Source organism: Neolamprologus brichardi, chromosome 20 (genome assembly GCF_056152115.1).
Source record: "Neolamprologus brichardi isolate AB-2024 chromosome 20, ASM5615211v1, whole genome shotgun sequence".
In the NCBI taxonomy this organism is placed as follows: Eukaryota; Metazoa; Chordata; class Actinopteri; order Cichliformes; family Cichlidae; genus Neolamprologus; species Neolamprologus brichardi.
In genome coordinates this window covers 19,788,134-19,803,204 of record NC_142123.1, presented here as the reverse complement: position 1 = coordinate 19,803,204, position 15,071 = coordinate 19,788,134, and the positions used below count along the sequence as shown (strand labels likewise).

The following is a 15,071-nucleotide window of genomic DNA, read 5'->3' as shown; positions in this document are numbered from 1 at the left end:
GTTCCCAGGCCAGCCGAGAGATATAATCTCTCCAGCGTGTCCTGGGTCTGCCCCGGGGCCTCCTCCCGGTGGGACATGCCTGGAACACCTCACCCAGGAGGCGCCCAGGGGGCATCCTTGTCAGATGCCCAAACCACCTCAGCTGGCTCCTTTCGATGTGGAGCAGCAGCGGCTCTACTCTGAGCCCCTCCCGGATGGCCGAACTTCTCACCCTATCTCTAAGGGAGAGGCCAGCCACCCTTCGGAGGAAGCTCATTTCTGCCGCTTGTATCCGCGATCTCGTTCTTTCGGTCACTACCCACAGCTCGTGGCCATAGGTGAGGGTAGGGACGTAGATCGACCGAAGACCCTAATGAAAAGAACACCGAGGGAACAGTTTACCCTGCCCGGGATAGGGTTACCGGGGCCCCGCCCTGGAGCCAGGCCCGGGGAGGGTGCCCGAGGGCGAGCGTCTGGTGGCCGGGCCTTAGGCCATGGGGCCCGGCCGGGCACAGCCCGAAGAGGAGACATGGGCCCATCCTCCCGCAGGCCCACCACCCGCAGGAGGCGCCATAGGGGTCGGGTGCATTGTGTGCCGGGTGGCGGCCAGGAGCGGAGGCCCTGGCGGACTGACCCCCGGCTGCCAAGACTGAATCCGATACATATCTGATGTTTTAGAAAGCGAGGCTATTTGAATGGTCATGTCCCATTAAATCCGTCTTTTACATCACTGACACAAGACAGATGCCAATTATCAGCGCCGGAGAAGCGCCCGATAAGACATCGTGAACGCTTCCTTCCCATGAACTGTTGGGAAGACAACGTTGGAGAAACGTGAACATTTTATTTGTACTGTATAATCTGCAGATTCTGACAGAAATCTGCAACGATCCTTTGAAGCACCGCTCCTCTCTAAAACAGCAATAATGATCATTATTAGGCCATATGTAAATAACAAAATAACTTTATAACTTAAAGCAAAATTGGGAAACGGAAAGTCCGAAACAAGTCTTTATATTAAGGGCCATCAGTCAAACAATACTGTTGGTCTGGGTGTAAACAGAGCGCGTTGTGTGTGATGTCTTCTTTTGCGCATGCGGGCCGCTTTGAGGGTTCACACTAGAGCACGTTTGCTGTCACATTTTATTTGTAGTGTGAACAAGCAGACAGCACAGTCGCCGTCTTGTTGTTTATGAAGACAGAGTTCTATTGTTGAAAATGTCTTTTGACTTTCTCTGTTATAAATGCACGATGTGTATTTATTCTGTCATGATAATAATTGTATTAAAATAAATACTGATTACAAATGTGGATGTTTGCAGCTGTGTTTTGTGCTATTCAGCCATAAAGGCTAACTATGAAAATCAGACTCCTCATTTAAACGATGAAGAGTCTCATTGTCCGTCCTGTAATGTCAAAGTTTGACTTTGACATATATGTTCTGCTAAAAAAGGGTGCATGTTTTTGTCTTACAGAAAGCCTACTGTGCCCACTGTAGTGACAGGATATGGGGGCTGGGCAGTCAGGGCTACAAGTGTATCACCTGCAAACTGCTGGTCCATAAGCGCTGTCACAGACTCATCCCTCAGACCTGCCAAAGGCTTATGGTGAGTATGTGATTATGCCCATTAAATTGCACAGAGGCTCTTGTTGTCTGCATGGATCATTGTGGAAGCCTTTCCCTCCCTGGCCAAAGAACTGTTCAAAGAAACCATCAAAAGCCCCAAATTACCATGACACTCATATCAGTGAGGGGTGTGCGTAAACTGTGGACATGCAAAGAATAATGTTTAACCTTAGGTGCACTCAGTGATTGACCCTTCTTTGGTCATAGGTGGATAGAGAGCAGCTGCTACACTGGCCCTGTTGTTTAATCTCTCTTTAATTTGTTAGCAGTAGGCTAATGATGTAGAGCAAAAGTTAGCTAGTCAGTGTTACTGATGGGACTAATTATGTTCTCAAGCTGTTGTCAAACATTAAGGTGGAGGCCATGGCAGGGATTGTTGAACAGCTACTGCATCAAAGTCCCTCCCAACCAATCAGATTGCACTATTTGGGAACATTCAATCTCCTTTCCCATCAGAGTGAACACAGTGTCAGACCAACGCTGGAAACAGTGTAACAAGTAGTTGTTTTAAGTATCAGGTTAACATTTTAGAGCTCTCAAACTCTATATGTTAAACTGAAGTTTGACTCTCTCAGGGTTAATTCATTACTCGGTGTCATTCTGAGTCAGTCAGCTCTCAGTGTAAATAAAGTGAGTGAAACTGAAACCTCTTGCTTTGGGCTCAGCATACCGTGCTAATCTTGCTTCACAGTAACACCTTTCGGGCCTCAGCATCAAGTGGAACCACACAGGATCTGCACAGGAGCAACAACAAAACACAGCAGAACAGTTTGTCACAAATGTCTTTAAAATGTACTTGTGTTTGGTATGTGTGCTGCTTTACATGAGATTCAAAGATCAAGTAGTTATGTCTTCCTTCTTATCTTATCAGTGAAGCAGTTTATAAAAAGGAATTAAAATGGTTTTGAAACAGCTGGGAAACAACAAGCTAGTCTTTCAAACAAGTCTTTCTTCAAAGACCAGCAATATAGCGATATCCTAACTGATACAAAACAAGGACGGCGTGACCACAGACCAGTGTGCTCCACGTAGTCAATCCATTAGAGCGCTAGGCGAGCGTCTGGCCAAACAGGAAGATCCAAAATTTTGACCCCAGTCACCCAAATCCTGAGCAGAAAATCAATGCAGTCAATGGAGTATGTGCTCCGTGACTGTGCTGCTATCTTCACTGCCTTTTTTCCTGGATAAGATTAAATCCCTTTCCTGGAGAAACCCCCACACTTCATTAGAGCAGCAAATTTCTGCCCATGAGCTGAAATACAGACCTCATCCTGAGCGTAAACATGAGCCATCATCCACTCGTCCAGGACTGCACAGCCATGACGGGATATCTGATAGGGCATGTTGCAAAGAAATGTAGGTGAATATCTGAAATCGTTTCTTCAGGATCCAGTCATGCCATCACAGAAGCCCCCTTCAGATGCCCAGAGTGCCGAGGTGGACCTTCCACTGGATGACACAGAGGACACAGATGGGAGTAAGATGCATTTCTTTTATATGCCACTGAGTTACCTAAGAAAGCTATAACGAGAAGCTAATCGTTGTATGAGTGCAGGTTTCTTTGACATCCAGATGAAAAAGGGAAATTCTGAACTCTGCTACATTTTTATGAGACATAAGTCAGCAGAGAGCGTGACAGGATCCTGGACACAGCATCCAAACCCAGTCCATGCAAGTCTAGAAACTGTGGACTACATGTCCCAGTCTGACTGCATTCATGTCCTGGACTGTTTGGACTCTAACACATAGGACATTTAACACTTTTCACACTTTCTGATGTCTTCTGTGGTCCTTCGTAGGCGGTGAACTGACCGTTGGGTGGGCCCTAAGAAATATGTCACAATAAAATATAATAGTGTAATTTTGTTTGAAATGACTACAAATATTTAGCATAAGAATGCATTTGAGTTTGTCTCAGAGTAAACTGTGATATCTGTGGATAAACAGGGTGACAAAATCTCTTTGAAAGTACACAAACTTAAATTTGAGAGTGAATAAAAAATAAAGTAGAGTGCTGTTCTCTACAGAGATGTGCACCACTACACCAGTTTCTTTAGTGTTGCCTTAAACGACGGCTACTTGTACAATTTATAACTGAGGAGCCCTCAGTGGCCCTCGCTGTCATTTTACGAGTCCTCAAAGAAATGAGTACCAGAGTGGCTGCTTGGACCAGTGGGCCTGGTCTCTTCACTTCTCATTCGCTGTCATCACTTATGTAACTCTGAGATGCTTATGTGTAAACTTGTGCCCATGAGATGCTCCGGGGCCCCTTGTGGATTAGCCTAGTTTGGTAAGAACAGGGGTCTTTATTTTGTGTGCTCTGCCTCCCTCTGCTGGTTGAGGGAAAGAAAGCATTTGCGACAGTCTCCAGATGGTCATAGTTTGGTGTGGATCTGTGTTTTGCAGTACCGTTTTTACCACACAACTGCGCAGTGAATAAAGCAGAAGACGAGACAGAGGTAAGACCGACTCATTAAGGATAATACGCTGATAATGTAAAAGCTGCCCATCCCTTTGAAAATGACTGTGCGATCATTCTTCTACATAAACTATGCTGATGATGCTATTCTGACCTCTGCCCCTGTAGGACATCAAAGCAGTAGTTGATGGCATCGATGGCATTAAGATATCCCAGGGACTGGCTCTTGGGCTGGCTGACTTTGACCTGATTCGAGTAATAGGACGAGGCAGCTATGCCAAAGTTCTGCTGGTGCGGCTAAAGAAGAACGAGCAGATGTACGCCATGAAGGTGGTGAAAAAGGAGCTGGTCCATGATGACGAGGTGAGAACACCCGGAGAAACTCTGACTGTAGTACTTAAACCCCTAGAACCACATGAGTACTCATTAGCAGTAATAGGTTTCTTGTAGCTGGTCACCAGGTTTGCACACATGTCAGGAGGGATTTTAGCACACTCCTCTCTATAGAAACTCGCGAAATCCTGCCGCTTGGCAGCGTGAAGCTTCACCTCCCTCCACAGGTTTTTAATTAAGAATTAATGTCTGGAATCGGGCTAAGCCAATACATGACCTTAGTGCGCGTTTCCTTTAGACACTTCTTTGTTGGTAGAAGACCCATCCATGACCCGTCCTGAGTGTTCTGGCTGAGGAGAGGAGGTCACGGCTCCATTCAAAGCATAATGTTTCCATCTGTGTGCTTGAGGGTGTGGTTGGTGTTGTTTGGTTCATACTCAGCACTTCTCTTCCCTCCAAAACACTGCAGGGCGGGTTGATGCCAAAAACCTCATTTCTTTGTTTCATCTGTCCGCAGCACTCTCTCCTGAGCTTTCTCTGAATCATTGAGATCTTTACTGACAAATGTCAGATGACACGTGCCTTCTTCTGAAGGGTGACTTTGCTGCAGGACTTCAGTTCATGGCAGTGTGTTGTGTTACCAGTGGTGTTCTTGGTGACTGTGGTGCCAGCTGCCTTTAGATCATTAACAAGTTTAGGCCTGGTTTTTAGCATCGGGGGTCTAGCCAGGACCCTTACTGGATACTGGGTGAGAATCAAACTTGCGACTCCTGCTCCAAAGGTGTGTAGTCTTACCACTACCCTATCCAGCTGCATTCCAGCCTTATGGAGGCTGACATTGGTTGACATTTGTTGGTCTTCCAATGGGTTTCTGTGGACAGGTGTGCTTTGTAAACAGTAGGAGTATTATATGTGGCGCACAGCTGGTCTGTGAGAGCCTGAATCCTAGGTTTATGTAGAGGATCAAATATTGTATAAAATATATGCTTTACAACAACAGGCTTCTTGTGCAGCATCCCACTGAGAGGCCTGAATTTACCACCGTGTGTTATACAGAAGACTGAGTTAGTGATTGAAAACATCAGAATTAGTGTTTCTCACTGACTTCTGTACTATTAGTTTTACAACAGGTAATGTACCCCCTGCTGGACATTAGAGAGAATGCAGAATTTATACTGCTGTGAGTTTTCAGACCTGGAGACTTCATCCATCTTCATTGTGTTGTAACAGTCCAGAACAACTGACTGAAAACATTAACCACCACAGCTGCAAGCGTAAAAGAAAAACAAGAGAAGGAAACTACAAACTCCAAACACTGAAGGTTTCAAAGATTTCTAAGCACAAAGACTGAGTGTGTAATGTTTGCCTTCAGGAGGGGATATAACTCTACAAGTCAGCCTACGTGGAGACAGCTGTTGCTGTTTTCCTTTTGAAATGCTTTGGAACAGATTTGGTAATCATTAGTAAATTCTTGTATAAAAGTGTGTAAACAGCAGCTTCAGCACCCAGTGATTTCCACTGAAGTCCACATACACAGATGATGTCAGGATCTGTGATGTTGGCACATCCCAGCCACGGACTGCTTTTTTCTGTCTTACATGTAGGGTTGAACTGGACCAGTGGTGGATAGCAGGACACATTTCATCGAGAATGTGGGGAATTTTCAATACTTCTGTTTATATTTTCTCTAATACTCAGAGGGCAGCTGGTTTTGCACGCTGTCTGTTTCATTATTTTGACCTTGCATGGAGACAGCAGGGCTCTGGAGAGATTTAGGAGCACTAGACTATGTAACAGGTCAATATTCAGAGGAGAGAGGAGGGTAAAAGTTGGAAGTGAAGGGTGACGATGAAACAGTGGGGATGTATGAAAATATGAGAATCAGGATTGGCTAAAGGAAGGGAATGGAACAAAGAAGGGGAAATATGGAGTGGAGGTGGCACAGAGCTGCTCAGGAGGAAGAAGTGAGTGGGTGACTGAAAGCAGCAGATGAAATCCAGGTATAACATCCTCTTTGCAGGGATGAATAACCAGATGAACATGAAGTCTGCATAAATAATGTTCCATAGGCAAAAACATGTTATATTCATAGAAACAGAAGCATTACAAGAGCCAAAGTGTCTTTTCATTTTCCACGAGTGATGCCCACACCTACAGCTTTCTTTGAAAGTGTCTGTGACACAGAGTCTGTCTGCATGGTACGTTAGCAGTACTGACAGCTCCCTGTCCTCCAGGACTGATCATAACCTTAGAAACAACACGTGACTTCTGTGGGTGGATTGTGGATACAATAAGACTCAGTGACTTTGAAATACTTTGAGTCAGCTCTGTTTTCTGTGTTACTCTGATTTCACTTCTTGCTCTCGACTCGTCTGGCTTGCTGGTCTGATAACTCAAAGCTTAGCTTATGTTAACAGACTCTGATCACATTCTTTAGACTCTGTGACTTCTCTGCCTCAAAAGTCATCAGGTAGTCCTAGAACATCATAGCTGGAACATATGTTAAAAGAAAGACAGAGAGAGAGATTGGTAAGGAGGTGAGATAGGCCTGAATAAAGAAAGCTTACTGACTGTGCTGTGGTTGTGTGATGAAAGTCCACTAGATGGCAATATTGCTCAACATATAGGCCGAGGACCAGCGTCCTATAATACAGCATCGTCCATGATCTGACCAGCTCACGTTGTCCCACATGGACACGTTTTATTCCATGACAAAGTTTCACTTTCTGTACAAACAACAATCCACGGACAGCAGGAAGGTGATTCCACTGAGAGGCAAATAGTCTGAAATGTCAGACGTGTTACAATGACTTATTTTGCATAATAACAATAATAATAATGGCTGGATGCAGTAATGACTTGACCAAAAGGAATTTTGTATCACGGCACAGTGTACACACACCTGATCACAGTTTAATGATGCTTTAACTCCAGATTCAGAGTCCTCGCTGCAGGCGAAGCACTGAGCATCATCCATGACATCCTGGGTACTCTGAAGGACTTCTGGGAGTTGGAGTGCTTTCAGCTGTTATTTTGTGACACCTGATTTAGAAAGGCGATTCAGTATAAAAGCTTGGATACGATGAGATGCTGATGTCACAAAATAATGTAAAATTTTGCAGCAAACACTGTAGATTGCATACCTGTAATAACGTCACTTACTATTGGCAGTATTTTAGTCCAAAATCACAAACTGTAGATAAAAGATGGACTTTGGGAAGTGAATGTAAGCCACTGTGGTTCAAGTGCCTTAAACCTGCCATCGTGTTAAAGGACAATAGAGAGCTCTTCTGTTTCCTGAGTTCATGGCTTGCACTCCATTAATCTCCCATTCTGTGTGTGAGGGCTGTTCAAACCAGTGACACCAGTGACCTGATGTATCTCCATCGATCTGTCTGAGAAAACCTACTGACAAACCGATTGTTCCCACATTATCTGTCTTTCATGCTGTGTCTGTCTCATCTCTGCAGGATATTGACTGGGTGCAGACAGAGAAGCATGTTTTTGAGCAGGCCTCGACCAATCCCTTCTTAGTTGGCCTCCACTCCTGTTTCCAGACAGAAAGTCGGTAAGAGGATAAAGCTGACACTGTGAGCGCTGTCGGGTACAGTGCTTTTCACTAAATACTCCTTTGACCATGGCCCGTTCTTACCTCAGTCTGCTGACGTAAGCTTAACGTCTAACTTCGTATTAACACACAGATCCAAAGTATATGTTCCAGCATACAGTCACATATTTAGTTGTACGTCTTCCTACATACACACATTAGCTGTAAACTGTGGCTCACGGCTGTGAAGTATAAAAATGAGCTTTGAGCCGTTGTTTAAAACAAAGCACAGATTCAGGCGACCTGACAAACAGAGGAAGGCTGTTCCTGAGTAGCTCCACACGTATCTGAAGACAGGTTGACAGTTTTCCAGAAGCTCCTCCCTTTTTTAACTTTGCGTAGTGAAGTCTTCAAACTGCTTTCTGGGCCTCAGTGTTTAGTAAGAAAGCACAATGTTGTGTGTCGTTAGGGTTGTGTCACAGCAACAATGCCGCTGCACTCTGACACTGATTCAACTCTGTGCAGGGTCCAGCTCAAGGCAGCCCCGGAGCTCCATCATGCACCGAGGTCAAAGTTCAAATGAGTTGTAGTTTGTGTCACTAGGTTTACATTGTGTGTCTAAATTAACTGAATTGAAAGCGATTAGACATTGTGGTGTGTTTTCACAGTGAGGTCATTGTTGTAGTTGGGAAATAACCACGGCTCAGGTTTGTAATGTGCTCCATTCGATGGTTCTGCAGATCTATTAAAACCTGTTCATGATGTGAGGACTAAAGTTCACACTCAGGACTTTACTGTTTTCCTCAAACAGTGCTGAACCCAGCAGGGCTGCACCCATAACAGCCCTTCATAAGGATCACGTGACCAACAGCTGTCACATCAAACAGCTGAACTTTTTTTTACTTTACTATTGTTTTTGTTATGATTTGTAATAAACACTGACAACTTCCCCAAAAGTTCAAAATTTATATGAGGACATTTTCATGCATTCAATTTATTTATACATCACAACAACAGTCGCCTCAAGGTGCTTTATATTGTAAGGAAGATCCTACAATAATACATACAGAGAAAAACCCAACAACCATATGACCTCCTATGAGCAAGCACTTTGGCGACAGTGGGAAGGAAAAACTCCCTTTTAACAGGAGGAAACCTCCGGCAGAACCAGGCTCAGGGAGGGGCGGGGCCATCTGCTGTGATTGGTTGGGGTGAGAGAAGGAAGACAGGATAAAGACATGCATACAACATGCAGTGTCACATGTGGAGCAACACCCCTCCAGGCACCACCTGCAGCTGTACTATATTTCCTCCACTCTTTTAAAACAGTGACTCTCCATCATGAATTTTTCAGTGGGGAAGAGGAAGAAAAGACAGTGCTGGAAACACGTGGTTACGATGTAACATGCACATGCTGTGGAACTGCTCAGGTCGTTTGTGTCCCACCTCTAAACTGCGTGCACATATGAAGAGATTCACTCGTTGTGCATTGCTTTAATCGACGGTTGGTCACCAGAGGATAGCCCAGGCTTCGGTTGCCTAGGCAACCCACTAATGTGTTTTCTACTCCCTCTTATTTTTGGCTCACATTTCAGTCGCTTCAATCGCTCGACTCCCATTTGTGAAAAGTGTATGTCAGGATCCACCCACGTCGTATTTCCAGCATCTTAATACTATCACAATACTACCTTAATACTATCACAATACTACCGTAATACTAGCTTAATACTAGCTTAATACTATCATAATACTAGCTTAATTCTATCACAATACTACCGTAATACTATCACAATACTATCATAATACTATCACAATACTATCATAATACTATCACAATACTAGCTTAATTCTATCACAATACTAGCTTAATTCTATCACAATACTATGATAATACTAGCTTAACACTATCACAATACTAGCTTAATACTATCACAATACTATCATAATACTATCACAATACTATCATAATACTATCACAATACTAGCTTAATTCTATCACAATACTATGATAATACTAGCTTAACACTATCACAATACTAGCTTAATACTATCACAATACTATCATAATACTATCACAATACTAGCTTAATACTATCACAATACTAGCTTAATACTACCTTAATACTATCATAATACTATCACAATACTACCTCAATACTATCACAATCCTACCTCAATACTATCACAATACTACCTTAATACTATCATAATACTATGATAATACTAGCTTAATACTATCACAATAGTACCTTAATACTATCACAATAGTACCTTAATACTATCATAATAGTACCTTAATACTATCATAATACAATAATATTTTCTTATTGATTAAATAACATCAAACAGGGCTTTTGAGTCAAGGTGCATGTTTTCTTTTGATATAATGAAGACCAGCAAGAAATGCTCTTTTTAAACTTTTGCATAACGTTCATATTAAGAGTATTTGATGTAACGTCTGTTCATAAATGTTCTCGCTCTGTTTCCAGGTTATTTCTAGTGATCGAGTATGTGAACGGTGGGGATTTGATGTTTCATATGCAACGACAAAGGAAGCTCCCGGAAGAGCACGCAAGGTAAACCTCCAGATGTACGCCAGCTGTTTCCAGGCATTATCCACATAAAATATGGTCCCTGTCCACAATGTGAGAATCTTTAGAGGGTACATGGTGTTTAGGTGTACTCCCACATGTGCATTATGAACAGGTCGCATGTTTGAATGAAGACTGAACAGCAGCTGATTCAGTCTGAGGTGGTAAATGAGGCCTCTGTGATAGCAGGATGACACTGAAGTGGGTACACTTGATTTTGGTTACACTGACATGACACAGAAAACCCATTTGTATAATTGTGAACAATTTTGGGGTAAACGACTTCCAGAAGGGTCAAACCATTGTATCTGCATCCCTGGAGCGGAGCGAGTTCAGGGACAGCGTAACCTATATTTTCACGTAGCCTCAGTTTACACGCAGGAACTCGTGAGGGCAGCTCTGACGATACAGCCATGTGTACGTGCAGCATTGGGCCGGTTCAAGTCACGGCTGTGCAGAGCAGGCAGACTCATGTTCAGCTGTCTTTGTCAAAAGTGTTGTGAGTATTAGACGTCAGAGCCCTCAGGTAGCAGCTGCATGCCTGAACCACACTAGATCAGCGGTTTTCACGATGGTCTACACATTCATACTGGGTGTGTCTTCTTTTAAACACATATGTTTGAAGATATGCTTCATAGGATGCTTTAACAGGTCTCAACACTTTTACCCTCCTTTTAAAATATAATGAGCACCCATAATTCATTGTGGCTGTCTACTCGCGGGGCGCTCCAGCTGCGTCTCTGATAAATAGTGGATCAAAGGCTGTGTAATTTACAGAGGCACCGTTGGACCCCTATCAGCTCATGCAATCTGGATTGTGGAGGCAGTGGCTGTACATATGCAAAGCAGCATGTTAATTACTCATAATGATGGTACATATTCATGAGCAGCGCTCTTGGAGAGAGCGCCCTGCCACATTCCCCCACACCGTGGGGGAGGCGGGCTGGTGGGCAGGGGATTGTGCTGCTGATAGGCCATAGCTTCCATCAGTCTGATGGCAACAAAGAAACAACAGCGTACAATGGAGGCTGTCACCGTGAAAATGTGGGGGAGCGACGTGGGACTTCTCCACTGCAGTCTTTTGCCTCAGTGTTTCACAGATTTATAGCAGCAGACAGCGAGAGGCTTGTCAGGTTTAATGAAGGCTTATCTCCTAGAGACAGAATACACACAACCTACACATGGAGAGAAAACATTTGACTGACTCACCGAAGAAGCACTCCAAGTACATCTAATGATGGCCCAAACTACAAACACTTTATAGACTAGCTGTCATAACAATAGACATAGTAGAAGAAGAAATGTTTGGCACGAGGAACATGGTCTCTTTAATGTCTGTTACTTTGTGTGGACCCAGGAGTCAAAGCGTATCAGAGTATTGCAGGTGCTTTGACACATGCTGACCTGTTAGGAACCGTGGCCTCAGAGAGGAGTGATGGTACTGACAGACCTCCGTCTGACAGGGAATAAACTACACCTGTGAAGTGGGCCTTCATGTACACACAGCTGGAGACACGGCCACTACACAGTGGCTTTGCTTTTGCATGAAACGCACACACACTTTGCAAATGTGACGCACAAATTCAGTTACGTCTCAGTCCAGGGTGTCCTCTCACCCAGTGACAGCTATCAGTAGTAAATAGTAGTGTTTACAAAGCCCACTGTAACACGGCTGGAGGTGTTATCGATGGCTTCTTTAGCTTTCTAAGCGCTCTGGCAGCAGCTGAGTAAATTATATGCAGGGAACGAGGACAGAGGCCACGTGGGGACGTCCTTCTCTGGGAACTGTAAACTGTACTTATCCGTCGCAGGCTCTGTTTGGAGCATGACACCAACATTTAGCCAGAGCTATAAAAAACAGTTTTCATTAGTTCTATAAGACAAACAAAGAGTCCTGCAGCAGATGCTGAGTCCCACTGATGTGCACAGCTGTTGGGAGGACATGTCTTACATTTCTGCAGAGGTGAACACTGCCTGCTACAGATTTGAACCTGCTGGACTTTTGTTGGTCTTTCAGCTTTTTAAAGTTTTGCATACACTGAACCAGGTGGCAGGTGTGCTTCAGGTTTTAAAAAAAAAACAACCAAAACTAATGAGTGTTTGTGTCTTCAAGGCCAAATCTTCACAATTCCTACATTATAAGAAAAAAGAAGAACAATAAAAATCCCAACAACTAATCAGAAACAGGAAGAGAAACAGTCATTCAGTCAGGTTAGATATAGCACCGCAGGCATTAGTGCACTGAGGGCCGTCATCGTTTTGCATTGACCTGGCCCCAAAACACACACAGGTTAGAAATCTAACAACCTTCCTGCTGCGTCTCTTATTTTCGTTAAGTAAATGTGTGGATGCTATCAGGCTTTGGAGAGTGTTTTACATGCGCCCTCCAACCCTGTGGTTCACTTAAGTCACTGCTGTTCTTATGGCTGTAGCACAGGTAGCTTCTGTAAATGTAACACAAACGCTCGACAGCATCACGAGCAGATGCTGGAGAACGATTCTGAACGATTGAGACGAGTCACTCTTAGTCACGGTCTGTAAACATCGATTTGCGTTGTCACTAAATCCATGCAGCTGTGCAGGAAGGATTTGAACATGTTATCATGTGCGAGTGGAAATGTTCACCTCTCATCTCGTCACAGATTCTATGCTGCTGAAATCTGCATCGCTTTGAACTTCCTACATGAAAAGGGCATCATCTACCGTGATCTGAAGCTGGACAACGTGCTCTTGGACCACGAGGGACACATCAAGCTCACAGACTATGGCATGTGCAAGGTAACAGAGTGCGGGCAGCTGTAGCATTATCAATAATGCATTAGGTCAGTATTGACTGGAAAATCTGGCACGCTCTTGTTGATCTCTCCAAACGCTGCTGTCTTCTTCTTCTTAGGAGGGGATCAGACCAGGTGATACCACCAGTACTTTCTGTGGCACTCCAAACTACATAGCGCCTGAGATCCTGAGAGGAGAAGACTATGGTGAGTACAGGAGCAGTGTAAAGGGTTACACTTTGACAATCCTACTAAATCAAGCCATTCACAGACAATTACAAACTAATATGTGCTGTCTAACAACATTTCATGTTATACATGTGAATGTGTTTAATTGGTCCAAATGTGCTCCTGTGCTACCTTATTAAGTAACATCATAAAAACATGTATGTATGTATATGATACAGCAGTAACTCCTGCATGTGTGACATTTTCTGTGTGTCTTTAAATCTCTTTCTAACGTTAGCCGTGTGTCAGCCTGTCCACACTGCATGTCGTGTTGTGTGTCTGTACATGTGCAGAGCCATGTAGTGTACCAAACACCACAGAGACCTGACCTCTGTTCTCACCCCTGGTTTATAGCTTATTGATCACATGTCACATCCAGTCTGAATGTGATGTGATGTTCCTCCCAGGCTTTAGCGTGGACTGGTGGGCTTTGGGCGTGCTGATGTTTGAGATGATGGCTGGAAGGTCCCCGTTCGACATCATCACTGACAATCCTGACATGAACACAGAGGAGTACCTCTTTCAGGGTGAGCCAGACAAATGATCAATACTGACTGTTAGACTCAAGCCTGTTGTTTAAGGAGATATCACTGATCATCATCAATAATGACTCAGTCTACAGATTACAGGGAGCTTTTACAGGTCGAGGAAATCTAATCTGCACTTTGGCTTTTTGAATTCTTTCGACCTAATGTCTCCAAAATAAAAAAGGGCTGGGTGAGTTTGAATATTATAATATAGTGAAACGAACAGGATTGATGCCCTGCTGCAAACACGTGCACTGATGTGTGTGAACGACCCACACAGAGAGCCATTGTTGTGGTTCCAGCTCTCCTCTTATGTTCGCCGCTGTGTCGTAGCCCGGAGCCGGCTCTCTCCGTGGCTTCCTCCACTGACGCAGGCCGGAGACCACGCCCCTTACACAACGTGTGCAATCACACTGAGGCTACTGTAGAGGTTCATGAGCATGTTTACTGACACGCTGTGTCATAATCAGGAGGTGTAAATCTGATGGACGGCGGTTACTTTTAAAGCGTCATGAAACAAAATGAGCGGGGGTGCAGTTTTATCTGAAGCCTTTCATCATCTGTTAGAAGAAAATGAGTAAGGTGCACATCCTGTTCATTGGTAAAAGTCAGGGCACACGAGAGCTTCCTCCTGTAGCTGCTCACAGTCATTTACAGTTTGACTGTTGAGTCTAAATATGCAGCTTTTTGTTTTGACGTCCGTTAAACTCCATTCTAAATCATTTCTAACTGAAACTGTTTGGGGGAAGAAGATCTATATGTTTCTATCAAGCTGTGCTCAAACTGGCATTCATGTTAAAGTAATCTTCCATCCATCATAATCTTATTTACAGTGTTTCAGGTTGTGATTTTTATCTCTTAAAGAGGTGTTAGTTACTTCCCTCCGATGCTTACACCTGATTGCATTTCTCTTCCTATAAGGATAAGGATGCAGAAATTCAGCCTTTCCAAGTGGAACAAAAGGATTAGCATTCAGAGAGCGACATCCTTCTATACATCACAGTGTCATCATCCAGCAGTGCAGTAAAGCTGTAGCAAACACACAT

General features: G+C 43.9%; 1 protein-coding gene across 4 annotated transcripts in view; it reads left to right on the top strand.

The window, feature by feature from the left end:
- The window catches only part of prkcz (protein kinase C, zeta), a 102,647-nt gene that overhangs the window by 61,265 nt on the left and 26,311 nt on the right, over window positions 1-15,071 (top strand). For all 4 annotated transcript variants that reach the window (XR_015717055.1, XM_087834475.1, XM_087834474.1 and 1 more), the window contains 9 exons: window positions 1,455-1,586; window positions 2,993-3,083; window positions 4,013-4,065; window positions 4,194-4,388; window positions 7,829-7,926; window positions 10,395-10,481; window positions 13,139-13,274; window positions 13,390-13,477; window positions 13,906-14,025. Coding sequence is in view for 3 of the 4 variants with exons in the window: in XM_087834475.1 (XP_087690601.1) it covers window positions 1,455-1,586; window positions 2,993-3,083; window positions 4,013-4,065; window positions 4,194-4,388; window positions 7,829-7,926; window positions 10,395-10,481; window positions 13,139-13,274; window positions 13,390-13,477; window positions 13,906-14,025 (1,000 nt within the window). In the remaining variant the exon portion in view is untranslated. The remainder of the gene's footprint in view (window positions 1-1,454; window positions 1,587-2,992; window positions 3,084-4,012; window positions 4,066-4,193; window positions 4,389-7,828; window positions 7,927-10,394; window positions 10,482-13,138; window positions 13,275-13,389; window positions 13,478-13,905; window positions 14,026-15,071) is intronic.